This window comes from Orussus abietinus, unplaced genomic scaffold, assembly GCF_000612105.2.
Source record: "Orussus abietinus isolate OABI.00-Male unplaced genomic scaffold, Oabi_2.0 scaffold241, whole genome shotgun sequence".
NCBI lineage: Eukaryota > Metazoa > Arthropoda > Insecta > Hymenoptera > Orussidae > Orussus > Orussus abietinus.
The window spans coordinates 3,312-29,652 of record NW_019394392.1 but is presented as its reverse complement, the minus strand read 5'-3'; the positions used below and the strand labels follow the sequence as shown (position 1 = coordinate 29,652).

Here is a 26,341-nt window from a genome sequence, read left to right as displayed (position 1 = left end):
ACCGAGATATCATCGCTTGTGGTACGTCTATCGACCTGAGGTCGTAATGCCGTCTGGTTTTTCGCAAACCAATGAACAACCCTTATCCACCGCCTATCTCTTTCCTCATAAATAAACTCTCCCTCTCTACAATCGGCCTCGTCAAAATCCTAGAAAAACGCGCTGTACTTGCTTTTTTCTCCATACCAAGAAATCAGCGTAGATGACTTAGATGACTTAGCAAGGTACCATCGAGCCCACTTAAGGAAATAATCCCGTAATCCCGGCGTCGCGTCGAGGGGATGACTCAAACCGGAAGAGGGTCGTTCGAGGGGAGTTGGCCCGATCGATGGCAGAGTGATTAATAACGCCCTCCTAATAGATATAATATTAAATTTCACCCTTCAGGCGATGACCCGTCATCCGGGGGTTGTTCGTCCGACCGATACAGAAGTGACAGGTGTCAGGGCGAGGCGGGAGGGGCGGTAGATTGGTGGACGGCCAGTGCTGCGTAATAATTAATTCGTCACTTTTATACGTCCAGGCGACGCGCCATTCCACCCCTCGATTATCCAGCGAATGCGCGTATCGCGCTAATTTCCCCCGGGCCGCGCGTTAGGGGAGCGGGCTAAAAGGCCGAGATGAAAATGTTCAAGAACCCGAGGACCTCTTCTTCCCCTGTAAAGTCGTCCAACGGACCGCCGGAAGAAAAGGGAAAATTGAAAATTAAGAGAAGGAAGTGAAAAAATAAATAAATCCGCAGAACGGGGACCGCAGTCACCCTAATCCCAACGATCTCGAAGAGGCCCTAGGGGTTGGTCGTTACGCCGCTGCAATTATCATTATGAGGAATTTTAGAATTTTTCGGAGACCTTTCGGGAAGTGAGAAGCGGTGTTCCTGAGGAAGAGGACCGAAGTCAATGGCTTCAGGTCAAGACGTGGGGTGTCTGTCGGAAGTGCGTCGTTCCGGTCTCGCGAAGTTTCACAGACCGCGGTGGCTTTCGAATGGAGGCGCCACGGACCGCGCACTGTGCAATTAGCAAAGTGCCGGAAACATTACTCGTTGCGCGTTAAACCTCCTCGCGCCTTCTCCGCCCGGGTGGAGTAGGACGCCCAACTTCGTCCGGGCGAAAGCTCACCGACTAATGACACCGTGGGCGAGATCCGTGTATTGGTGAGTTCTCCTCGTTAGTTTCTCATTAGGAACTGATCGCCTGGCGTTTGGTGCGTTCAGAGGGGATGACTTTCATCCCCTCGACCTCGACACACTTTCGCCGCAAGGCGCGTCGACAAAGAGTGCGACGACGCCTCCGCGAGGAGTTCTTGCCCCGACGCTAATGGAATCCTCGTAAAGAGACACCCCGAAGAAGGGCACCGAAGGGGTGATTTAGCGCGGATCGATTCGAACGCAAGACCGCTGGGACCTAAAGGGGTGCAAGGCCCACCACCGGTCTCGTCCGACCTTAATAGAATTCCCACCCATCGACGTCCTTAATGTAGGCGATGGCAAGCGGACCGGTAATCCCGTGGAGGAAGAACTTGCCGAAGAGACTCACCCTCTGCCCCCAGTTCCACCCTCCCTTCTGCGGCCGTTCGATAACTCGCGAGGGCGAGGGTAGCCGGGTTCCGGGACCCTGGACGTCCCTCGACTCGTTCCTCGGACTCATGGAAAAATAATAAACCAAAGTTTGGCCCAAACTTTGCTTCGAAAATCGTATTAGCTGCCAGGCGGCCATCGGGGTTCTCCCGTGCATGGAGGGCCAAAGTAATGACGAACGAGTCCCGAACTTCGGGACCAGTTCTTCGAGTTCCTCCTTGGACTTCGTAGTTCTCTTTGAGAAGGGGCTCGCCGCGTTACCGACGTACCAGGACCGAAGGAAACATCCCCGTAGAAAATCTCACCATGGGTGTACACGGAGATCAGGGTGGATCGTGTCCTGGGGTGAGAATCGCACACCAGGGAACGCGAGAGGATTTCAATCGGCGTCGCGGTATGTCACGGCCACCCGACGAGCCTGTGTCGTGGGTCGGGTGTCGGATGATCGGTTCATTTCCGATCGTTGCCCGCAATCAACAATATATACCCGGAACATTCGAAATTCCAAAACCGAGCTTGCGGCCGACAGACCTCCACTACCGCGCCCCGTGGGTGTGCATTCGCCCTCGGTAGCTGCAGCTCCATTGCAACGGAGCGACCCCCCAGCTGTCGTCCACTGCAAAAAGGGAATTAAAAACGGAGAACATCCCTGGGGACTTGGGAAAAATTTCTGGATAATTGTATTTCCATCCAATTAATTAGCTCCATGGATGGGAATTTATTAGAGCGCGTGGTAATTCATTAGTGAGAGGGAGGACGAATTCACGTTAGACGGAGGGCGAATAAGAAAATGCAAAACGTCTCAACGGGTCTTGGGAGATATTTTGGGAAATTTGTAATTTCATCAAATTGACTACCCTCGATTGGGGGAAATTTATCGGGGCGCGGGGTTATTCATTAGTACCAGAGGGAAGATGAAGTCGTCACGTTAGACGGAGGGAAGCGCTCGCGCGCTCGAAATCCAATCAAACGACTCAACAATGCGGAATTATTGCTCACGTAGCGGCGCTATCGTAGGAAAATTCACCCGACTATGGATTCCTGGCCCTCGCAGAATGCTCAGAATGCTCGTAAAGACTGGGGTACCGCAGTTACAACGCTGCGAGGGATTCGCAGCTGCAGTGAAACCGCTTATCCCGCTGGCTGCCGCCTACGGGTCCCAAGGGACGAGTTTCAGATAGAGGAAACTTGACGACGACTTCGATAATTCCTTCAATTTGCTCTGCCGACTTTCTTTGCTTCACTGCTGCCCTGAGTGACGGTAAAATCGCGGGATAAAGGGAGCCGCTTCGAGGGTCGAAGGAATTAATCGGACCCGAATGCGCTCCTCCCCCAAAGGGATTTCAAATAAATAAATGAAATTGTCGAGAAGCTATCATCGACGTTGCATTAGAGTGACAATAAACTCCGTAAATTCCAGTACCGTCTCGCGACATCCGAGGAATTTTTAATTTCCGTCGGTGCCACTTGATTCCTTTTGAGTAACAAAACGCAGGTCTTTCGCGGAGGGACGCAATTTCCTCGAGGTGCATGTACGGAGGAAAGGAGCATTTCTTTGAAGCGAAAACCCGAGAGCCCGACGCCAACGAGGCTCGAATTACCGCAACGACCAGCGGAAACTTGAAGAGCTCAACGACTGACAACGTGTGTGCGAATTTTTATTGTGATTACGCCGAGTTGAAGTCATTACCGCGGGCGAATGGTCTGGCGAAAATCCCGACAAGACTAAAAAATGCCCCATTCGTCTCGGCTCGCGATTAAACTCGAAACTAATCGCAGGACTCGGAATGTGGAATTGAAATTCCCGCAGGATTCGGGAAGGGATTCCGTCGAGTTTATCACTTCTTGCTGCTCCGCGGGTTAAGTATATAGTCCCGGGGATGTTTGGAAGGACGACTGGAGAGGTCCTTCGGGATATCGACTGCGAGTCGAGGATCTCCGAATTACCAGGAAATTCCTGTTCTCCGACCTTTCCCGCCCATTTCTTCCTCTCGTGGTGACGGGAAAAGAGCCGAAAATAAATCCCACGGGGACAGCCAAGATGGCGACGGCGGCCGGGAAGGAGGTACGAAACGGCCGAGGACGGTAACGAACAGGATAACTTAACGATGCGAATTTAAACGAGACGTGAGGAAACCTTCCTGCGAATTAGGTTGCGTGTACTGCACTGTACTCCAAATTGCACTTTGCTGAAACTGAGCTCAGAGTCAAAAAGCAGCTCGTCCGCTCGGCGCAGGAACTGCGAGAAGACTTGAAAAAGGTCCTCCATAAGGCGAAATTAAAGTTCCCTCCTGGCCTCGTAATCATTTCGTGATCTCGTTAAGCGGGCTCCTAATTCCCCACCGACGGCCAATATAAAATTAATATTTATTCCTAGCTCCTCTGTTTACATTTTTTCCCTCCGAATCGGCCGACCTGTTAAACGTCGTGCAAGTAATTCCCATATATTTCCGCGATACTTGTAAAAAAATCCGGCGATTTGTACCTCGCGTCAAATTAATTTCCAATATACGCGTAGGACAAAGAACGGCCTGATTAATGGCTCGCGATTTTCAGGCCGCAACAAACATTTTCCGGGCAAAGTTCACCCGAATTTCAAAGGAAGCGGTCTCGATGGAAATTACGGGGCTTTCAGGGCGGGGGATTTAAAAAATGACTTTATCGAGTGCGACATCGGCCCTTGAAACCGTCGCATCGCCACCGTACCCACGGGGGTTGCACGCACACATCCTCCTCGGTATTTTCCGTTAGCGGAGCATATTATTACATTACGTATACATGAGAGTTCGCGTGGGGTTACGTGGAGTGAAATAAAAAAAGAGGGGGGGAGAAAAAAAACGAGCTAGGGAGGAACTCAATAATAAAACGCGACAGATATTTCCATGTAAATTCCCGACGAGCGGCAGTCTCGTTTAATTCCTCGTAATCCGCCGCGAATTACAGCGGCGGAATTGCGGCGGAGGGTGTCGAGAATATCCGGCCAGTCCTGGACGGCCTCGTACCCGTCGCTATAACTTCCCGGAACAACGAGATATCTTTTCCAAGGAGGAAATAATTAAAAAAAATGAATGCCGAGGAAATTTCGCCGGTGCGCAAGGCGTTATCCGGGTCACTTCCCAAGAATTACTGCAGGGAAACGAGGGCGGGGGCGACGGGGGACCTAGAATTTCCGGCCACCTCCTGCCGGACTTATATCCCTACTCGTGAATTTCCGCCATGGCGAAAGACCCCTTACAAGGGGGGAGGGAAATGGATTAACGAAACTACCCCCGGGGGCCGACTTTGCCGCAATTCCTGCGACACTTTGCTCGTCGAGTGAGACCCTCTCGTGCCCTCGAGGTTCCTCTCGATGGAGGTCCATCCGGAGGTCGAAAAGTGGCGAGCAAGAGGAATCTTGACGTCTCTGCTGCATCTTAGGGTGGAGGCGCTGGAAATTGATACGGGGTGGTTCGCTCCAAACTCTCCAATTTGACGCGCGAGGCCAATCGGATCGGGCGGAGGGCGGCGGGGCTTTATCCCACCTGGTGGTATAAATATTTTAGCATTTGTCGGCTGACATCTTGTTAGAGAGGCAGCGGTGCTGTTGTCCGCGGGGACGAGGCCGCGCGGCCTCTCCGCGCGACACCAGCTTCGCGACCCGCGGAATCGCGCGCGCTCGACGTCGAGACTCCCCTGGAAAAGGGATTGACGCGGATGCCGGGCCGGCGGGGTGAAATCGACGAGGTATTTGCCGATTTAATGGACCGCGAGAGGAAAATTCCCGGACCGATAGCACCCATCGAGTGGAGCCCTCCACGACAAATCGGCGAAAAGAAAGGAGCGAGTTCCTGCCGTTCCGGAGCTTCCTGGAGCGCCCGAAGGGATGAATGCCAAGGAGGCGCCCCTTTGCCGGAATAATGGCGCCTTCATCCCGCGCTAACCTCTTCGTCGATTTTCGGTACTCACAGGATACAAGGGGCGGCCCTTTGCGAGGGGGAAATGTCGCGACTCGAAGGGCTGCACCCCTTCCTATTCATTTTTTATTTCTTTTGGGTAGGTCGATTTTACTATGAGAAATTACCCCGATCCGGTAACCCCTGTTGAAAGAGGGACCTTGAAGAAGTCACTCTTCGGGGCAACCTGTCTTATGTGGGTTAGGGCGCGACGCCTTAAATCCAAAGTTACGCCCGTAAGTTTCGGGGGTTCGGCTTTTCGAATTTCGGAGTTAAGACGCTGTCCGGAGAGCGTCGCGCCGTCGACGTCGCGGTTACCCCGGCCGGGAAGTTCGGGAGTTTGAAACCGAGCTGATCGCGATGTTGAGGCAACGTTAACTTCGCACCCCCTTTACCCCATGGTAAACAACAATTGCATCCGAGTGGAATCCTCTCGCGAGAGGAAAGGGTTGTTCGGCGTCGTGTCGCTACTCGTTGACCCGTTAAGTCTGGAGTTTCGAGGAGTCCCGAAGGGCGTCTCCGAGAAATTCTGGGTAGCGTCGCGGGACCTGTTACCTCCCCCAGTCCGACAACCCTCTAAGTAAGCCATGTAACCAGCAACGGGCCACTTAGGTCGAGGAAATTCCGAAAAACGGTGAATATCGTTGAGAATCGACGAAACCCTTCGGCATTGATCTCGCCGTTCGACCATCCCCGATTTCGGGGGTCACCGATGCATCCCCTGCTCGAGGTGCATCATAGACCAAAGGGAACAAGACACGCAGAGGATCCGCGGACGAATAAAGGCAGATATTTCTTCCAAAGTTCCCCCCATATGCGTGTTGACAGACGCCTGCTATCCCGGATCGGGCATTGCAGTACATCCCCGAATACCATCCCCATCCTCGACCTCGCCATCTTCCCCCGCCTCCCGGCCTGTCGTTGGTAGGCGATATATAACTTATGAATATTTGCCGACGTACGATATGAGGTTTGCGCTTTTCAAGCCCTAAGTACGGCCGGGGGTGCGGAGGAGCCTCGGCCCGTTTACGTCTCCTATGTGCACGGGAAATATACGTCCCTCCCACGTGGGGTGGAAATACGAGCGGGCGCGCACGCGTGTCTTCGTGTACCTACAAATGGTCGCATCTTCGCGGGCGCACACATAGAGACTTGCATAAGAATCGCTGAAGAGGGATTATGCCCGAGTCGAGACGCCGGCTTTCCCCGTTTCCGTATTTTCATTCCAACCCCGCGACAACATCGAGGACTGAAGAGCGACGAAACGGCGTCAAAATTGTATTCCACGGGGAAAGGGATATCTAGAACGTCCCGTTTAATTTTCATAATTTCAACGTTCCAAGGAGGTCCTCGCCAACCTCGAAGAAAAATCAACGAAAAATTTGGTCGGTCGCGAAACATTTCAAATTTCGATTCTTATCCCCCTCGATCACTTTTGTTGAGACGATTTTACGACCGAGGACAACGTATATTAATCCAGATTCTAATATTTAATAAGCCAGATATTTAATTACAAATATTGGTTCGGTGCGTAACCCCGTAAACACCTGTTAGCCGGTGCATTACCTTCGGCAAGCGAGCTCATGTACCGTATTTGGCATGTTTGCTCGACATTTGGTTCCAACAGAGCAAATAGACGCACGTTTCGGAATTCTGGTCTCTTGTTCGAGATATTTTCCTGCTTAAATTTTCCTCTGGGTCTCCAAATTAATCGTTTAATTGGCAATGATTCGCCCGCGGCGAATGGCCAGTTTGCGAAACCGTTGTCCAAAATGGCCCTCGACATCGATTCGGGAACTGAGGAGACTCCGAACGGAGGCGAATTCGTCTCGATGTCAGTTTCGAACCGTCCAGGACCCTGCAGTACGCTCGCCGCCATTCAGGCGAGAGACAATCGCATGCTAAATCGTCCGAGGTTAGGAAAACCCATCTTGAGGTCCTGAACAACCTTCACCGATTGAATCAAGCGATCCGAATCGGGACAGGACCTCGTCCCGATCGATCCCTCGGGAAAGCAGCCCGCAACCCTCCCGGCGCACCCTCTGGAGAGGACAGAGATTCCCGCCGCGGAAACGAGACTCGAGAGCCGTGCGGTCGTCGAAAAGCGGTTCCGCGGTTTGCCCAAGTGGACGTAAGGATCCCCGAAGGAAGCGAAAGAAAACCCAGCGGCGAGTAAACAAGGAGAAAAATTAAGGAACTCCCAGGAGGTTTTCCACTCTCTCATTTAAATCCCAGGACCCTGGCAACGGGAGAAAAAAAACGGGAAAAATTGTTCAACGGTCGTGATTTTACTAAAAATCGCCCATTATTAATTCTCCTAGATCACGAAGGTACTGCTTATGAATTATGAATTTCTTCTACGGATCCGAGTGCAGTCTTTCTGCGGCAGCTTTTCCAAAAACTTGATTCTTAAGGGTTTTAATGGTTCCCGCGTGGTTCTAGGTATGACTCCCCTCCATGGGCGTAAATTCCCGTCGAAAAGCACTTTTTATGGGAGCAGCTCGTCGCTATCTCCGACTCGGGCTTCTCTTCATCGTCGTCTTCGCCCTCGCGGAAACTTAAGCGATCTCGGTTGGCGGAACTTCGGCGTCGCGAAATTGCCGCGCGGAGAGCCCGGAACTTCACCGTGGAAGAGTTCGAGCCAGTTATTTTAATACTCGGTCCTGTATAACGACACTCGCAGAAACCCGAAGGCGAGGCTGAAGATAAACAAATACGAAGAGGGCCGACACGAGAAGCCTCGTCCCAGTTTACGAGACTCCTCGCCTCCGTGGCTCGTATCCATTGTCTCAGGGTTTTTATCTTGTTTCATTTCTCCTTCATATTTTTTTCCCCCCCATCCGCCCTTTGAAGTCGTCCCGGCGTTATCCGGAAGTCGCGGATTTTATTCGGTCCTCCGGCGAGGAGGCTGCGACCTCCTAAGGACTCGTAAAGAAACCGGGCGAAGAAATCTGGAGGGTCGCATTCGAGATTCCTCGAGGAGTACTTTTCCTTCCCCACCTCCTCGGAGTTTTACCGAGGTCGAGGCCGAATCCAAAATTCATACACCCTGCTCGACTCGGAAGGTCTAGGGATGCTTCTCCAGGAATCTCCCTCGACCCTGCCGAGATTACGGGACGCTTCTGACTCCCTAAAGAATGGAAAAGTAGCTTCCATAGCATAGAAAAGCGACTCATGAAGAGCACCTCATTGGAAAAAATAATATGAATAAAAATCCACCGATTCCATTTGTACGATTTCCTCCCTGGTAAATATCGATTGTTGGGGGAATTTACTCGTGTCTCGATTTTTTTCTCCGGTCATGAGGGAAACATGGAGAAGGGTACTTGACGGGATTAATCGTCGAACAGGGGATTCTCCTCTCGTGGGATGATTTCCGAGTCAAAGGGCCTCTCGTATCGATTCTCGACGAAACTTCTGTCTTTCACGCCCTTGGGGGCGTTCATATTGGCTTTTCATTTGCATTCTCCCGCTTTCCCCGATGCCTCGCGACGTCTCCCGGCTCGGGAAGAACGGGGGCACGCACGCGGAAAAACAGGGAAAGCCGGAAGAGGGTCGCTTCCGGGAGCCTCGGCCCGGCGAGAGGAAAATCGAGGAAAATCGGGGAAAATCGAGGAAAATAAAGGCGAGGAAAAACGCGATTCGCTATTCACGTAATATTTGATTCGGTCTGAAAGCAAGTTAATCTACCGACGCGAGTCCCTCCGCTTTTAGTTTTCCCGGGGAGGGTGCAGGAAAAAGGACGAGCCAAGGGGTAGTTCCTGCGCTCTCGAAGGGAAGTTAATAATTAATCGATCCCTCCCTTTCTTTTAAAAAAAGTTCTGGGGGTGCTCTCAAGAAACCCGTGTCTCGGTTCCGGTGCCTGCAAAAAAAAAGAGTAGGAAAAACCCTCGAACCCGAAGGAACACCCCAACAGCCCCTCGGGATCCTCTGCTTACAGGGTAAATGCGGTCGCCCAATGGTCACCCCTTTGCGCGAGGCAATCGGTTAAATCGCCGTCCTCGATTTCCCTAATCATCCTGAAGAGCGAAAAAAAACCTCCCGTTTACTTGGCAGAGGCGGCGTGTAACTCCGCAACGGCAAATTAGATCACAGGATTTCCGCGTCGCGCTCGGATCGCACTCGTATTTATTTGGTCGAATGACGGGATCCGGGAGAGGCGCTTTAAAAGGATTAAATTAGATAGCGTTTAACCGAAGCCCAAGGGAGGGCCGTTGGTTATGTAACCGGGAGGTTATCTGTCGGATTTGCCACCCCATTTCTGGATTTCTGGCCAGCGGTCCCTTTTCGAGTCAGGTGGAACCATTTGATCTCGACGCAAAAGCCACTTGACCTCGCGGAGAAGAGCAATGGCGGATTTTCTTTGCGCCCTGAATTCCCCTGCGGAGGCTTCTAAAAATATTAATAATATTTTGAATTTTCAACATACCCGGAATACCGATAAATTTTATTCTCTTATCGAGGAGTTCGAATATCGGCCCGATAGATCGCCTTAACTTTGCCCCGGTGGAAATCCATAGACGAGGCCTGGCGGATCCGCATGGAAACCGCAGGAACCGCGCGTTACACGAGAAGTTCGCGCAGGAGCGGAGCTTCCGCGCGTAAACGTGACACCTGGGTGTCGCAGACGCGTCCGTCGACCCTGGTAATTAATCTAAGCCCATCAAACGAGCCGACACCGCTGCCGGCGTCTGCGCAGCTGACGGATTGCCCGCACATCCTGGGCCGCAACCTCCGTTTCCGGAGCGCAGCCGGACCGGAAGTGCCGCAGAGACGCCACTGTTGGCTCCTTTCCGCCAACCATGCTATAAATTATATAAACGGTATAAACTAAATAAACTTCGGTACAGGTTACCTGCAATTTACCTGTGGCACGTGCACAGGTAACCCAGGAGTCACCTGATAACGCGAAATACGGACTTATCGAAGATCGCGACGGTCGAGAATAGTCGATAAAGCAAAACTCGCAATAGTTGTAAAGATTAAGACACGATAAACGTGGATTAACCATAATTCCGGATCGGAGTCGCAGTCGCGGCGCGGCATTTAGCGGCCGTCGCGGCGCGGCAGCTTTCCGCGCGGTCTCGAGGGAGGGCCTAATAGCTGTCTGGCCGTCAATTTAATGCCGAATTTACATCAGGGGCAGACGTAACAATCCGGAAGGCAGGCCGACGCGTAAACGCGCTCGACGAGAAGGGCGTTCCCAGGTGCGAAAGAGCCGCAAGCGTTACGACGCGGCGTCGTTTCGTGCCGTGGCGGGTTGACGCAGGGGTCGTCATTTAAGGGTGGTATATGGAAATTCGGGATCAAATCCTGCACCGAGAAACTTCCGAAGTGGAACCGCTTCTCTATCAGGCGCCCCTGATAAGGGATGATCCCCACCTTTTTGGGAAAAATTTTCATCGCGCGGTATGTCAAAGAGAGAAAACGTTTCTCCGCTGCCGGGAGGGTTTATGCAAATCTTGGGGGGAAAACCACCTTACCCCCACGAGGGGGGCAGGGCCTCGATGAGTGCGGCGCGAGCGGAAGCAGTCATCGGTTGATAAGATCGCGCGGCCCGGCGCCGATATCCTGGCGGAAAACGCAGGACCTCTCCGCAGGCGGAATCGGCCGCTCGATAAAAGCGGCCCCGCTCGTTGCACACTTCGGCCGCAGGCAAATGGCCGCCAATGGCCCGGGATTTCGAGCTCGGTGGCGACTCGAATTAACGCCCAGGATGGTAATAAGAGCTGAGGGTCGCGGTCGCGGGGTTAGTGCACCCTCTTGGTGAACGTCGACTAACAATAACCGTCTTCCGCGATGGGATGCGAAAGTGAGTCTCGGCCGCCATATGCCCCGCGACGTTTGCAGCATAAGCGACACTCGCGACACTCGCGACATACGCGACATACGCGACATGCGCGGCGTCGGAGGGAAACTCAGCTTTCAGCCTTGATTTTCTCAGCCCTAGACCTCCACCAAGGGTGATGCTTATGGAAGAGACGGTGTCCTAGCAGGTTACATCTATAAGAGCCCCAGGTGTGACTTACGGAGCTTATTTCGTGGATTACCCAGTACAGTGGTAATACGTACGCCGATTGACTTGTAAATATTTTTTAAGATGTTTAAAAAACTTTTCCCAATATTTACCCCGGTATAAAATTCTCGCGGATTTGCCTGGTTTAACCGTGAAATCGTTAATAGGGAGGATAGTGGCAAAAGAGGGACATTATAGGTTATCCAGGAGTCGATTCCACCGAGGGTGCATCCGCGCCCGGGAGACCGGCCTCCGACTGCTCCCTCCACCTTGATTTACCGCTGCGTGATTTTGACACCGGATGCCGGAGCAAGAGCGGAAACGAATAGTTGCCCCGGCTATAAATTAAGCTATAATACTATCCACCGAACCCCGGAGACTTCTTTCAAGGACTCGAAGAGAGGCGTCCAGGACCTGCACCCTGGGTCACAGAACCCCTTCCTTCCTCCCCCGCGGAAAGGCGGGCATCCCTCCTCTCGCCATCCCCCAGGCTCCGAATAAGGACTTGAAATCGCGTTACGGTTCCACAGAAAGTTAAGCCCCGACGTCTCGCTCCAGTTTGCGGCCTAAACGGAGTTCCGGCCCCATCCGCGGATTAATAAACCGTCCATTCTCCGCGTCATTACTCCACCCCACGAGCAGCGGTAACCGAGTCGGGTAAATATGCAAGAGTCGGGCACAATTAGAGAGACCCCCCGCGAAGGCAGTCGCCGAAGTCGCATCTAGAAGAGGACAAACTGGCAGTTTCGCAGTCCCGGGGATGCAGAGGAAAGTCCCTTTCCTCGCTCCTGAGGAGAACGGGAGGAAGTCCCCTAATTCACCAGGAATTATTCCGCGGTTCCGAACCCTCCCCTCGCCCCCCAGCCATAATCGACCCCAAAAATCCTCCCCTGCGAGGTATACGCGGTTTAGCGATATGGAAATTCAAACTTGGAGACGAGTAAATAAATAACGAATCGATTTTGATTGTTTATCCAAAATGGTTATATGCACATATACGTGGGATCTCTTCATCGGCATCCGGTGCCAGCAGCACCGCAGCCGAAATCCCATCGTCGGAGCCCGGAGAACCAGCGACGAGCACGCGTCTCGGTGAATCCAGCGAGCTATCGCATCTATGGGGTGCGGGGCGGGTCATAATCTATGGTGGAGCCCGGCTCCTACCGACCACCGGCAATGATGGTATCAAATGCAGTGATTGACGTTCCGGCCTGTGCGGCAATCCCGCAGCATTCCGCCCGCCGCGGTTCCGTGCGTGGCCCATCAGCGCCGCTTCCACTTGGCCCTTCCGGAACCACCCATTACTCCGGTACCAAGTGGAGAACGCTATCGGTGTTATCAGCTGGCCGTGCATCCTGGCCCATAGGGACCTTGTGATTATTTTCTGATAAGCCGGGAGTCGATGTACTCGAGAGGAAAATTCCTACATTAAATCCGGATAAATTCAAGAATGCTGTTAAATATTGTTTACGAGGGAAGGCGAAGAGTGACTACTCGGTCGGAGGCGAATCGGCGGTATTTGCGCCCTGCCACGCGAAAAGCCCCCGGGAGGAGCGTTCGTCGGCTCGTCGATATTCGAGGGGGGGGCATCCTAGGATCGGAGGGCGAATATCGGGGGCTCGGGGAGCATCGCATTATCGCGCCGGCTAATTGTTACAAACTGCCCGTCGCGGGCGTTCGATCGTTAATTCGGGGCTCCAGCTCCGGGGAGAGATTCCCGAGGGCACGTCGCGGGGAATCCGCCGAGGATCGATCTGACCGCCGCGATGGCGCCGGTCGTCGGAGCGCCGCGGCGGACTGTCCGAATTTCCTCGAGTTTTCCCGGATTTTTGCCGATTTTTAGAAATCGCCCGTCCCATCCTGCGCCATCGGATATCCAGTTCCTCGTGGCGAACGCCATTGTACCAAGAGAAGCGCGAAGAGAGATCCCCTTTAGGCGATGGACCCGGTCCGAGCGTCGCAACGCCTCGCGGCTTCCTCCTTTGATTTTCCGCACGCGCCCCGTGACGACGACGCTCCTGCTCGGCGCTTAAACTTGATTAAATTGCGCCGGGGCAGCGCGCTTTCAATTTGTCCTGCCGGGACGTTTCTCGGCGAAATCGCATGCGAAATGACTGAATGTGCCGGCAGAGACCGCCCTCGAAATCCACTGAACGAGGGAAAAGTGCAGAGGTGCATGGATCGGGTTCATCTGGTTTACGGGAATTTACTCGAATTCTGGACAAGAGAGGAACAAAAGAAGGAAAAAGAAGTACTTGCAGAGAACCATTGTCAACCCGAGATTTATGCGCCCCGGTAGCGGAATTAAACCAGAGTTTCCTTTTCAACGGCGTTAATCGACCGGGGGGAATCCTGGGAAGGAGACCCCGTGTCTTTTTTTCCTGCTTCGGGATCCACTGGGCAGAATGTCTATTCCAGGTCCCGGAAGAATCGGTCTTGCCGATCCGGCGAGATTTTTCAAAATCGCCCCACTTCGCGAAAACACCCCCCGAGCATTTTTCGCGGCGTCGCGACGCTCGCTCGATGAAGAATCGTCGGACATTGTCGTCGATCGCGACGTAATACGTTACCGTCGAGCTGCTATTTTCGCGGCTCGTCGCCGGTCGGAGTCGCGATCGATCACGATCTATCGGTATCGATTGCTAGATCCAGCCGCACCCAGGGAAGAGACCGGGCATTTATATTCATAACTCGAGCGGCACCTCCTTGCCGTCAGTCCCGTCAGCAATATTTGCCCTCGACAAATATGACGTGAAATCTTTTATTGAATCCCACCCCCTGCCACCCCATGGTGCCCCTTCATGTGCGCAGGGTGCGCCTTCATGTAACGCGAGTAGTTGCAAGGGGTATGAGTACATGGTTGAGGGGGGGGGGGGAAATCCTGTGAGAGGGTAGATGCACGTACGCGTTCTCATTCCGTCTCGTCCCGTGCATCCTTCGGCTCCTTATTATCCTCTTTCGTCCCCAGGACTCGCATCGGCTAAAAGAATTCCCCCCAGCTGTCGATTTCCGTAAAGCTCGACACAGGAAACGCTTAAGCGCCCCGAAAGCTCCCACCCCCTGGGATGAAATCTCCTTCGCTCTCCCGTGAAATCCTCCAGTCGTATCCTGGAACGATTGACATCGGAAATGCGCACGCAAGACCCGTGAACGCGAATTTCCGGGACGGAAGGATAATTAGAATACCCGGGAGAAATGTAACTCGAGGTGAGATCGGACGGATTCCCGGCCCGAAAAAATGTCATATTTCCAAATTGGGAAAGTTATGCACTCCGAGGAAGGGTTGGAAAATTCTTTGAGGTCTTTCGGTTGTTCCGGCTTAACTGGGTCGCTGCTCCTCTCTTCTGCTCCATCAAAAATCGTATTCAGAATTTCCCGATGGAGTTTCTCGGTTCCTTTTCTCCCAGCGAGAGACGCGAAAACACGAGAATTCGTTCGCTTGAAAAAGAATCTATAATCCCAGTTGCATCGAGAATTTCGGATTATTGGGAGCGTTAATTATATCATTTAAGGGACAATCGGATTCGCCGATGATATATCCTATAAGCGCATCTGTGAGCTAATGGAAAAATTTCGGGATTTCCGCTTCAAAGGTAACGCTAAAATCGTCCGACTCGCTCCTCTCTCCATTTACGGGTGGAGAATTCCGTGAGTACGTTAAGAATTCATTGGCTTCCCTGGAGTGCATTTTAAATCACTTTGGCATCAAGAGGTGCGCCTCCAGTCAAAGGAGATCGACTATAAGATTAACCTTTATTTAGGTCGCACAAGGGCCGGGGAAAAATGGTAACATCGTTCGGGGAATTTTCGTTCTATCCAATCCTACGTCGAAATTAAAATTCCTAAATCTCGTCTCCGGCTGGGAATCCAAGTTCCGCCCTTAAGTGAAAGAGGTAAGTGCATCCTGCCTCGAAATCTTGCGTCGAAATTAAAATTCCTAAATCCCGTCTCCGACTGGGAATCCGAGTTCCGCCCTTAAGTAAAAGAGGTAAGTGCATCATAAGTCCATTGGCTTTATACGGGGAGCGTTTTAGGTCTCTTTAGCATGGACAAAAGGATTACACGGAGTCAAAGGACCTCGACGAGGAGGTGGCCTCTCTATTTAGGTTGCGGAGCAAGACCCGGCGAAAAAAAAAATGCCTTTCCGTCTCTTCCGGAATTTGCGTAATATCCGGTTTAAAATTAAAATAAAAATTACATAGGCCCTGGAGGAGGACCTACCCTTGTTCTCGGAGGATATGAACACGGCAGGAATTAACCGGCTCTCTAGGGAGGGAATTTTGAATCCCGAGAGGAGTCCTCGACCGAATTCCACGGTAATATTAAATCTTTAAGTCCCACAAGGTCGGTGGAAAAAATGAAATTTTTCTCCGGACGTCCATAATGAGCCTTTATGTCGAAGTTCTAACGCAATCTCTTGGATGAGTCGTTTCCTAGTTTTCTGGGCAAAAGGACCGCGAGGCGAAAATCCATTGGCCTCCCTCCGAGCATATTTTGGGGCTCTTTAGCGGCAACAAGAGGGCCACCTTCCCTCAAAGGAGGTCGACGATAAGATTAAATCTTTATTTAGGTCGCGCAAGGGCCACTTGGAAGCGGCGTAACTTTTAATTAGCGAATCCGCCATCTTTATCTCCTGTGGTTAGTGGTAGCGACTTAGCGGCAATTTTTACTCATTACGAGCCTCGAGGAAATCCCGGGGGTGTTATCCTCCAGGAGCCACGACCTCTGTGCCGCCTTTTAGACGGGATAAAGTCCCGAAGGAGGGCCGGGATTAAGTTCCTCCAGAATGCCCGAGTTCGTCGCGGCCACTTAAAAAAGCCCCGCCAATGGCGCAGGAGGGAAGAGCTTCCCTCTGGAACTTACCCTCCGACTGTTGCCGTCCTTGGGGTTGAGGTCCGACGCCACGGTGCCAAAGATGGTCGGCTGTAACAAAGAAACAAAGGGGATTAAGACCCTTTTCTTTCGCTATTCCAATGGCTAAAGCTAAATGTTAATGGCGGACTTTTAATTCGAGCCGCGAATCTTCAACCCCCTCGAATTTCTGCATAATCGCGTGCGTATAAAATTGCACAGCCCATTTGACAATCCCTAGGATATCCTCGAGGTTTCGATTTATTTCGAGGTCGTCTTCGACTTCCCGGCTAGAAATTTCAAAGCATTCGGAATTCCGACGTCGGATATTACTTTCGAGCCTCGACGACGCGACGCACATCGATGGGATCAGACGAATATCGATTCAGTTTCGAGATGAAATGTTGTCGCTCGTCGACGGGGCGAAATTTTATCCCCGTGCTTTGTCAGTCATCGTCGATGAAGGACGAGTGTCTGTCAATCGATGAACACTGTCAGAATGGACAGTAACAGACGGATGACGTGCCGTTTATTTTTATCCGGGCATAGAATTTCACCCCGTGGAAATTCACCCTGGCTACTAGTCGGGAATAAAAAAGTATCCCTGACCTTATCTATTTTTTCTAATCTCAGAAATTATGAGCTATGTATCAACGAGACTTTTATCATAATCCTGTCAAGGCTGTCAACGGTCCGTCGTGCGTTTAACGTCCCCGATATCCCAATTACCGGTTATCCATTCGATTACATAGTTCTGAACATCAGTCGTTAATTAATTGGCAATCAGGAGGCTAAAAAATGATGACGCTATGCCCGGTAATTCGATCGGACAGTTATGGGCTCTTCGACGTATTGAAAGCTTGTTTCGCGTTCGATCAGTCATCATAAAATGTCCTTTATCTTTTTATTGATTTCGATGGTCTTATTAATGCCACTATTTTTCCCGGGGTCCCTAAACCCGGAAATCCTCTCTTCTCGTAAAAGCAGATGCGGCGTTGGAAAAAAAAAAATAATAAATGAAAGTAAATAAAAATACCATTTGCGCCAAAAAGTTCGCCCGATGAAATCCGCTATCTCGAAACGGCCCCCGCGTTTCCAGGTATTTTTTTCATTCCACTACATTCGAGGAAACTCGAGAGCTTTATTTTTTTCAACGCCCCCGTTTCATCGTTCCCCCACCCTGGCGTGACAGAGAGTGCACTTCGGAGACACCTTTCCTGGTTTTTTTTTTTTTTAATTCGATCGGAAAAAAGTCGGGAAAATTTTAATCCGCTAAAATGACCATTGTTTCGCGTCCTGAGTTTAAAAGTTTAATGCGTATATATATGAAATATATTTAGACATATATCTCAGACTCTTTCCGGATTTTGCGAGCTTGGAGAGGAACGGCAAGAACGTCACGACTTCCGGCGTCGACAAGGAGGAGATCCAATTAGAGGAGCATCCAAGGAGGACTCGGATAGAGTCTCTACCTCCGAGGTACACCGGGTGAACCATAATAAATTGATTTTAGAAGCGACGAGGGGACGATAGAAATAATCTCACTGAAAGCCCGCCGTGAAAAGGGGCTGATAATAATAACCGTATAACGAAATCGCGAGCTTTCGATCTGACTAAAAGCTAAGTAGACTCGCGGAGAACTCGGATCAGGAAGTTGGGCCATGGCCAAAAAGGCGGCTCCCATTGACGAGGACGATCCACGGGGTGCCGCGGGGTCGAGTTTTCTGGCTTTTCAGGAAACGGCCGATTCGCGGGGGATAGGTCGAGACAGGAAACGCGGAAACCAGGTCGGGATCCCGACGAGGCCGCCGGGAAAACTTGAAGGAAACCCCTTCGGAGACGATCACCGGCGACGCATCCTGGGAAACCCGACGACGCCCCGTAGGGGGTTCACCGTACGAGGGGCAACTTTATGGGGTAGCACTTCGAGGGGTGCTCGAGTGGCGGCGAGGATGGAAATCCAGGAGGAAATCCTGCAGGCAATCCCGGAGAAGATGATAGATCCACCCTCCGGGTGCGGGAAACTGCCGCGAGTGGGGGAAGACGCTGCGCATCGATCAGCTGATTTTGACAGCCGAACCGTGCCGAGTACCGCGAGGTGCGCAAAGTGTATCGCGGAAAATAAAACGGGAAAATCGTATCCATTCATCGAGCTTTCCTATTCATTCTTAGACCGCGCTCCAGTGGCCCGTCGAGGGAAACGTCGATGAAAAGTTTCCCGGGGAAATACGGCCCAGCCCATAATTACCGATCCGCGGTTGCGAGCGAATCGCGAGACGGTGCTCCAGTTTCCTTCGTTTCCTCCTTTTCCCCGGAATTGCCGGAGGGCGGAGGAAGCGTGCCAGCTGCGATAATTCTCAACGAGGAAAGGGCGACGATTCGGAGGAAGTTAGGTGCGTGCACAACAATGGGCGTCGTTCCGATTAGCGGTAGGCGGAAAGCGGTCGCGGAAGGAGCGCGGCCGGGCCGGGTCGGGAGGCAAGAATACGATAAGCCCCTAGTTTATTTCTGCGATAACATTATGCCGAATGCACCCGACGAACAATGCCCGGGAGCGAGCCGAAATGTGCGCCGCGAGATGCGCCCGCCTCGTAAATCCGATTGCGCCAGCGTCGACCAATAAACGTTCGACCTCGTTTAAGGCGCCTCGACGCCGATCTAAGGGCGAGATTGCGAGCTTGAGCTGGGCTTAAGCTTTAAATCGACCGATTAGAGGCTCCGGATCCAGAAATATCGGCCTCGCTTGGATCGAAATCGATTCCATGTGATCGCTCTTGTCGGTTGATTTTTCCGAGGGCGTTATTTCACGCTCCAGGGTTCTCAGGGAGCTGATTACCGCCGATTAATCCCGATTAAAACCGATTAATGCTAGAATAACCGGGTCGTTTAATTTGGAAAATTGAACTCATCCGCGTCCTCCCATCCGGCCGCCTCGTTAGGAAAATCGAGTCTACCCCGGAGAGGAGGAAATGCGATTTCGAGAGGACCATCCAGGCCGGAAAAGTGAGAGACTCGAACGCGACTTAAGCCGCCGTAATCCGGTCGATCGACTCGAACGAAATCCCATAATTTCGCCCCGCTCGTACTCGAAGAAAGAGGGCAAAATTCGTCACGTCCTGCATAAAACAGGTGACTCTTAAGCCCTCCTCTTTCGGAGTCCCTGGCAGCGTTAACTATAAGCACCTTATGTCTCATTCGGAGCGGCATAATCCGCGACATAATCCGCGGCTTAATGGTGGCCCTCCGAGTGCTACGAGCCACGTCGCGGCCTATCGCGTTCGATTTTCTACATTATCGTTATCATCGACCTCAGCGGCACCGTTGGAACCTCCGGAAAATTAATGGACCCCTGCCAACGAACGCATCGACGATAGAGGACTATCCCCGGCGACGATCCTGAAAATTCTTGCGGATCGAGCGTCCTGTTCCATAAAGTCGAGAAAAAAGGAGGAAAAAAGATCGTTCCTTTTCAGTCGTTCCTTTTTGACACTCGGATGCACTTTTCGTGAAAATGTGCACCTATTGCCTGTAACTGCATCCGTACCAGTTTGGGCATTGTTACGTCCCGCGTAACGCCTCCTGCACGTGCATAACAAATAAATAAACAAATAAACAGATATATATATATATATATGTATTTTTAACATTTCTTTCATTAAATATAATACTGCACGTGCATCGGCTCGCGCATCGGACCGAGACCGGGAGGCCCATGTCACTTAAGAAAATAGTAAAGATGTCATTTTTTGTTTAGACTCAAGCAACCGAGGGCCACCCTGTTTCGGTCCCGCGACCCGCCGACACACCCGAGAAAGCTCCCGAGATAATAACTATCGAATAATAAAATTATATTGAACAAATTTGTTTCGAATATTTTTCTTTTTCTCGTGATCCCAGACGTAACAGCATCCACCATTCGAGGGCACTTCCTCTCCGAATGACAATGTCCAATACACCTGCAAGGTGTACTCCGATTTATGACCACCGCCCACCAATTTTCATTTCGATGCTCAGCTTGCGTGTATTTCCATTAACATTGTTACCGACGACTCGTTGAATCCTTATTTCCAACCAGCGTGTCGGGCACGGACAACTGCGGTCGTTGATTGAAATGAAATTAATAGAGACCGTCTATGGCAGCCTGCTCGTTGGAGAATACGGTCGTTAAGAGATAGGTGACGTAATAAGAGCATCAGGACCAATGGTGGAGGGCAAAAAAGTGGCCACGTCGAGAGATGGGGATATATAGCAAATGGGGTCAATACAGCACCGCCCTAATGTAGTCCATACATCTTCCACGCGTAGTCGCAAACGGACGTTGCAGAAGTGATTTCCTCGAATTTTAGGACAAATTTTCCAATTTACCCCTGCGTCGTTTAAGAACTCGCTGGAATACCTTGCAGCCGCGAAATGGAGGTTGTTAAATATTCCATCCTTTTTTGCATCGTAACAGGTAACTGCTGGTGAGGTTTCTTGTGTCCAAGAGTTCACGTCGTTCGAAATAATTCCTTTCTCTTTTATCTCGATGTCATCAAGTGGTAAAACTTTGATAAATCTAGGGACATCGGTATGGGCTCAGCCCGTAAAAAGAGGATCTCAAAGTGGGAATTCCTCCAGAAGGAAAATCTCCATCGACATCAAGTTGCCACCGTGTGCGGCAGTGAGTTTCCTGGAAAATGGCGCGGCGTCATCCGATGACTTTTCCGGAGAACACCTCGGGAGGAGTTCCGCCGTCGAAAAAGCCGACGTACGTAAGACTCGAAAAAGGGATGAAAGAAATTCGGCGACCCGAGGGTGGATCACCGAGTCAATTCTAGATCGCGTTGTAGGGGAGAAGAAAAACCACTCGCGACTCGGGGGAAGTTTCCGCGGATGCACTCGGAGGCAAGAAGAATGATCAACCACGAAGAAACATGGGCGAGGCCTTAAGAGCCGAGAATGACAGGTTGGAAACTTTGCGTTCCGAATTTTGAGTTGTGTATAAAAATACATGCCTCGTGGTCTTCCAACAGGGAGGAAACTTCCGGTGCGAGCGACTCGGGGAATCCGTTGGCGAAATCAACCGAAAACGGGACAAACGATGGCGACGAGAGGAAACCGGACGACAGTTCTTCGATTTTCTATCAGCAACAATTCCAGAACGTCGTGTCGAAGTTCAAGACCCTGCCAGAGGGGACGAAGAATCAGTTTTGCGAGTCGTTGACATCGGGCGCGTTCTCCAACCCGAGCAAGGAGCTGGAAAAGCTGGTGAGCCAAGAAATTTTCTGAAATTCGTTTAACCATTCCCGAATTATTTTTGTCACGTACTTAATCGCGACATGGCTCTTCTTTAAGCCGCGAGTTAATCAAAGGGCATTCCCGGCTTCTTGCTACCCGGCTGAGTTACGCCCTCACGGGGACCATAAGGGAGGAGGACGTCATAAACTCCGGCATAGTGTTTTGTCATTAAACCTTGCGAGCCTCGCCATGTATTATCATTGCTGGGCATAATGGCCGGCTTCCATTTGCGGGAATGCGCCGGCCACGATCGATCCGATCCATTGATCATCGGCCGATCTCTTTTTCAGCTGGAGAACCAGGAAATACCTCCCTTGGTGGACGCCTCCCTGGACCAAAAGCTAATGGACACCCTGCTTCGCGCCAGGACGAAGGCCGAAAAGGACTATCTGCTCCTGATCTGGGTCTGCGACACTCGCTCCAAGTTTGACTCCAAAACTGTGAGATCCGAGGGTCGCAGGGCGTTCGATAACGAGGTCGAGATCGAGAATAGCGACTCCTCGAGAAATTCTGACAGTGACGAGGGAGTATCCGAGGAAGACGGCTCGTAGAAAAAAAAAAAAATGTATTTCCAAGTTGAAACGTCAACAAGGAACGAGGCCATCTCGCGCAGTGCTCTTCGTTTGGTTATCGCCGTCGCTAAACTTTTTCAAATTATCCAACTGTCCGTCAGTAAATACAGGGTAAAGTCGAGCGACCGATTTTCGTCCTTCTTCCTGGCGAGGTGTTCATTGACCCAATTTCTCGGCCGGATATCCGAGTCGAAGGAAGACCTTCTTCGGAGCGTGGAAATCTCATTACGGGTCCGTCACCGGAGACTTCGGAATTGGTCCTCGAAGAAGTCCTCGAAGAAGCGAGCTCGATTTCGCCCCCGAAAACCCGACTGCCCTGGCCTCGCCAAATTCTAATTACAATCCCATTACGGACTCGCGAGGACCGGCTCGGGAAGGCTCGGCAGAGGGCGGGAGCCTCCACGACCACCGATGGTCTTTGTCCCCGCCAAAGGACCAATCGATATCGAGGATAATACAGAGCTGTCGAGTACGAAACGAAGCCCGGCATAAAATTACAAAGGAACGAAATCGCCGCTTCGGATTAGAGAGCTCGCGCGAACCATTAAACGCCTATGCTCGTAAATTGGTTAATCGCCCGTGACCCCGACCAAAGGGCCCCATAGCTCTCCCTGTCGTTTCGATGGAGAAAAAGCGGCTCGCTTTTCATTTTTAAGACCACCCCGGACTCGATTCCATGCCTAGTCGAGATTCCTCTTCATCCCGAAACGGTCCAGAAATTATCCTTCGCCCGATTTCGCGCGAGATCCGTTCCCTGGGATTTCCACCCGTAACATCTATTTCAAGGGTCCTTTTTTTCAAGGATGGTAGGTACACGAAGCGACGTGAAATTTCCAGAAAAGAGGGTTCTATCACGGCCCCGGATACATCGGAAAAGCTCCTTCGGGGCAGGGCACTTTCGGCCGAAAAGTGCCAAGCTCGGCGATCGAATCGGCGAAAGCTCAAAGTCGAGCGAGACCTCTCACGGGGCGATCGGCCAAATGGAGTGCCTCTGGCTCGGGAATCAGAGAAAATCCGAGCCGAGCTTTCCCGGAGCTTTCGGCGGTATCGAGGCTCTTACGGGAGGCGACTCGATTTCCTGGAGCGCAGCTTTAACGGCGCGCTGGGATCAAAAGGCCGAACGCTCGCGGATGATTATCGCCCTCCTTTCCTGGTGAGAGTAGAGGGAAAAGAGAGGGAAAGGGACGGAAAGGGGGAAAAATAGGGGGGGAGAGATTCACAGCCGAAAGCCAATACGCCGCATGAAACCAAATTTCCGTCCCGGTACCGCGGCATACCGGATTAATTCGGATGCCGCGCTATTTACCGATTTTCCAACGCTGCCCGAGTCGTCCGGATGCAGGCCACGAGAGGGAGAATGATGCACGGAGGGGCGCAAGAGGGAGGAAAAAAGAGAGAAGAGGCTCGCAACATTGTAATCTCTGTAATCCGCGCGCGAACGCGCTCTCCACTTTATACCGCTCCGCTACTTCCGGTGCGAGAGACAATGAAATCGGCCCATCGGAACGACCGGGCGGCGCCGCTCGTTTCGGCTTCCTGATCGACGAGCCATCGACGATGCCCGATCAATGATCGACGACGCGGATCCCCCTGGCCACCCGCCCTGGCCGAAATTTCCTAAGGGCACCAATGTGCCCTGGAACATCGAAAACCCCGGAAAATATCCCCTTCGTGTTTCTTTTTTAGCCTTTTAGAGACGTCACAAAAATATTCTATGAAACGAGGAAAGCGAAAGCTCCATTCCGATAATATTTACCCTGGGACCATGTCCGGCGTCGAAACGCAACGCTGATTGCAATTTACATCCCTCACCTACCAATCTGCTGCCGTATGACAAGGGTAAATTAAATGTAATAAATAGGGGAGGTATGGGAGTTGCACATGGTTTATCAAGCGCGAATAAGCACTCTCTGGACATTGATTCTCGCTCATTCATTGTTCGGAGGGGGGGGTGGTCGATCGAGTCATCGATGGAAGAGGGTCCATCGGGCCAGGGAGATTGCGAATAAATCGACGATCTTTGGCCATGTCGAGCTTCAAACGACTCGGTCCATCGAGAGTTGTCGGGTTTGATGCCCGATCCGCGGCTCGCCGAAAGCTCGGCTCGAAATTGCCGGCGCTCCGGCATTCGAATTCGTTTATTTAGGGGAACCGATCGAACCACTCGATCGAGGTGCTAAAAGCCGCATCCAAGGCCTGCGTTCCGTTCGACGCGTCGAACTCGCTATTTAGAGATGAGCCTCTATTTAGAGGCGAAGGCCACAGCCTCCGACGGAAGCCGACCCGGTCCAGCGGAGGAAGTTCCCGGGAAATTCGGAATTAAATTTGTCATCCACAGTGGGATGGATTTATCGCGATTTAGCGGGATTTATCGAGGGTGCGAGGCGCGTCACCGGGCTCTGGAAATCCGAAATTTCCTCTCCCTTCATCTACTCCGAAACTAAAAAGGGGCAGAACCGACCCCGCTGGACCGCAGCAATTTCCCGCGGCATTACGCGTCCTCTGGTTCACACGTAATTGCGTCGACGTAATATGCATGCGACGTCGCCGCGTCTGTGATTGCACCGATTCGGAACGATCGATCCCCATAACGTACACAGTAATGTCGGGTCATTAAGTCATTACTATAATGCCGGCTCGGCGAGTTTCCTCGCCCGCGCCGGCCGAGATCGATCCGAGGCGATCTATCGGGAACCGATCTCGACCCGATTAATTGACGGATTTATTAAATAATCGTACAATCGGACTTCCTATAGGCGCGTTTACGCGAATCCACCGACTCGTCGCGATTCCAGCTCGCCCCTCGATTTTTGCAACTTGGCCCGCCGACGATCGCTCCATAAAAGTCCCGCCGTGATATCGATTGCACACTTCCGGCAGCCTGGGAGTACTTCCGGCATCGAGACGGCAAAACACTTTTAGGAATATTGCTTTTCGATCGTGACAAACGATCCCGTGGAACGCCCGTTCTTACCGCGAGGTGGAAATCATTCCCCCGATTTTCAGCGTGTTTTTCGCTCGTTTCCCCCGACCGTTGCGTGCCGTTAATGTCTCGATTGCCCTCGACTCGTTACATCCAGTGAATGAAATTCCAAACCAAATTGGCAAATGCTCTCGCGATGTCCTCGCTAACGTACCGCGGTCTCGATTGAATGGAGGACCGTTTCCAGCCCTCGGTATCGTGCTCGGTGAGGGATGGTTTTCTTTGAAAATATGACCGATAAGTAGCCGGGAAATACGGAGGCATTTTCCATAATTCCCATATTGTGCAGGATTTTCGTTACTTTCCATATTTTCTTTGAATATATTCGGATAAGAGGAGCGGTTCAGGGGAGGGACAATTTTTTGTAGCAGCTCTGAAATGGTTCAGCCGTTGGGAATTTGGGTCTGCTTCATTAGTAAATCCACCTCTAAAGTTCCTAATGAGACGATCAGTCAGGATGTTAATTACCACCTAAACTTAGCTTCCACATGTCGGTCATCTTCAGGGATTCCGGCCCTCGGCACGTCCCGAGGTTGGTCGCCATGGTGCGAAACTGCAGTTTGTTTCGAGGTTAGGAACGGCGCCTCGTCCGCGCGACGGAAATGTCCCGGTATGTACGTCGGTAAATAGCGACTCGAGGACGACGGCGATTAATTTCGCGAAATCCCCTTCGCCACAGGGCACGTGCTTCCATTTCGCGAAGTACTAACTCATGACTCCGAGAGTCCCGAACCCGGAGGATGCAAGGTGGCGGCCCGAAGTTGCCCAAACGCTGCGTGCAGGTAAAAGAGAATTAATTTTATTTCAACATTTCAATCAAAGAGTCTCTCTATCTCCAATAAAAATTAATAAAAAGGTGTAAACTCTACGTTGGAATATTTCAAACCGAGTGTTGAACGATCGACAAGTTGCAGGAGCCGCAATTAGTCGGACCTCGACTTTGGAAGACGGCGTCGCGACGCCGACGTCGCGGCCTCTGGTCGGAGGTTCGACGGAAATAGATCGATCCCGAACTGACCCGGATAGACAAATTCTGCGCCACTGGAGCAACGAGAAATTCCTATGGGAATTCTTTGGGAATTCTTATGGGAAACGCGGTGAGAGGAAAAAGTAGAAAGATTTACCACTCTTTCA

General features: G+C 51.7%; 2 protein-coding genes across 2 annotated transcripts in view; one reads left to right on the top strand and one right to left on the bottom strand.

Moving 5' to 3' along the window:
• Positions 1-19,931, bottom strand: part of LOC105703114 (ras-GEF domain-containing family member 1B) — a 115,897-nt gene extending 95,966 nt beyond the window's left edge. The window contains exons 1-2 of the mRNA XM_012431231.2: positions 19,920-19,931; positions 16,388-16,447 (exon numbers count right to left, since the gene is read on the bottom strand). Coding sequence (XP_012286654.2) covers positions 16,388-16,447; positions 19,920-19,931 — 72 coding nt within the window. The remainder of the gene's footprint in view (positions 1-16,387; positions 16,448-19,919) is intronic.
• Positions 19,932-20,638: 707 nt separating this feature from the next.
• Positions 20,639-22,353, top strand: LOC105703111. The gene is made up of 5 exons (XM_012431228.1): positions 20,639-20,828; positions 20,935-21,122; positions 21,205-21,320; positions 21,388-21,622; positions 21,943-22,353. The coding sequence occupies exons 1-5, from the start codon at positions 20,786-20,788 to the stop codon at positions 22,201-22,203; spliced, it is 843 nt and encodes a 280-aa protein (XP_012286651.1). The 5' UTR covers positions 20,639-20,785; the 3' UTR covers positions 22,204-22,353.
• The last annotated feature ends 3,988 nt before the right edge of the window (positions 22,354-26,341 follow it).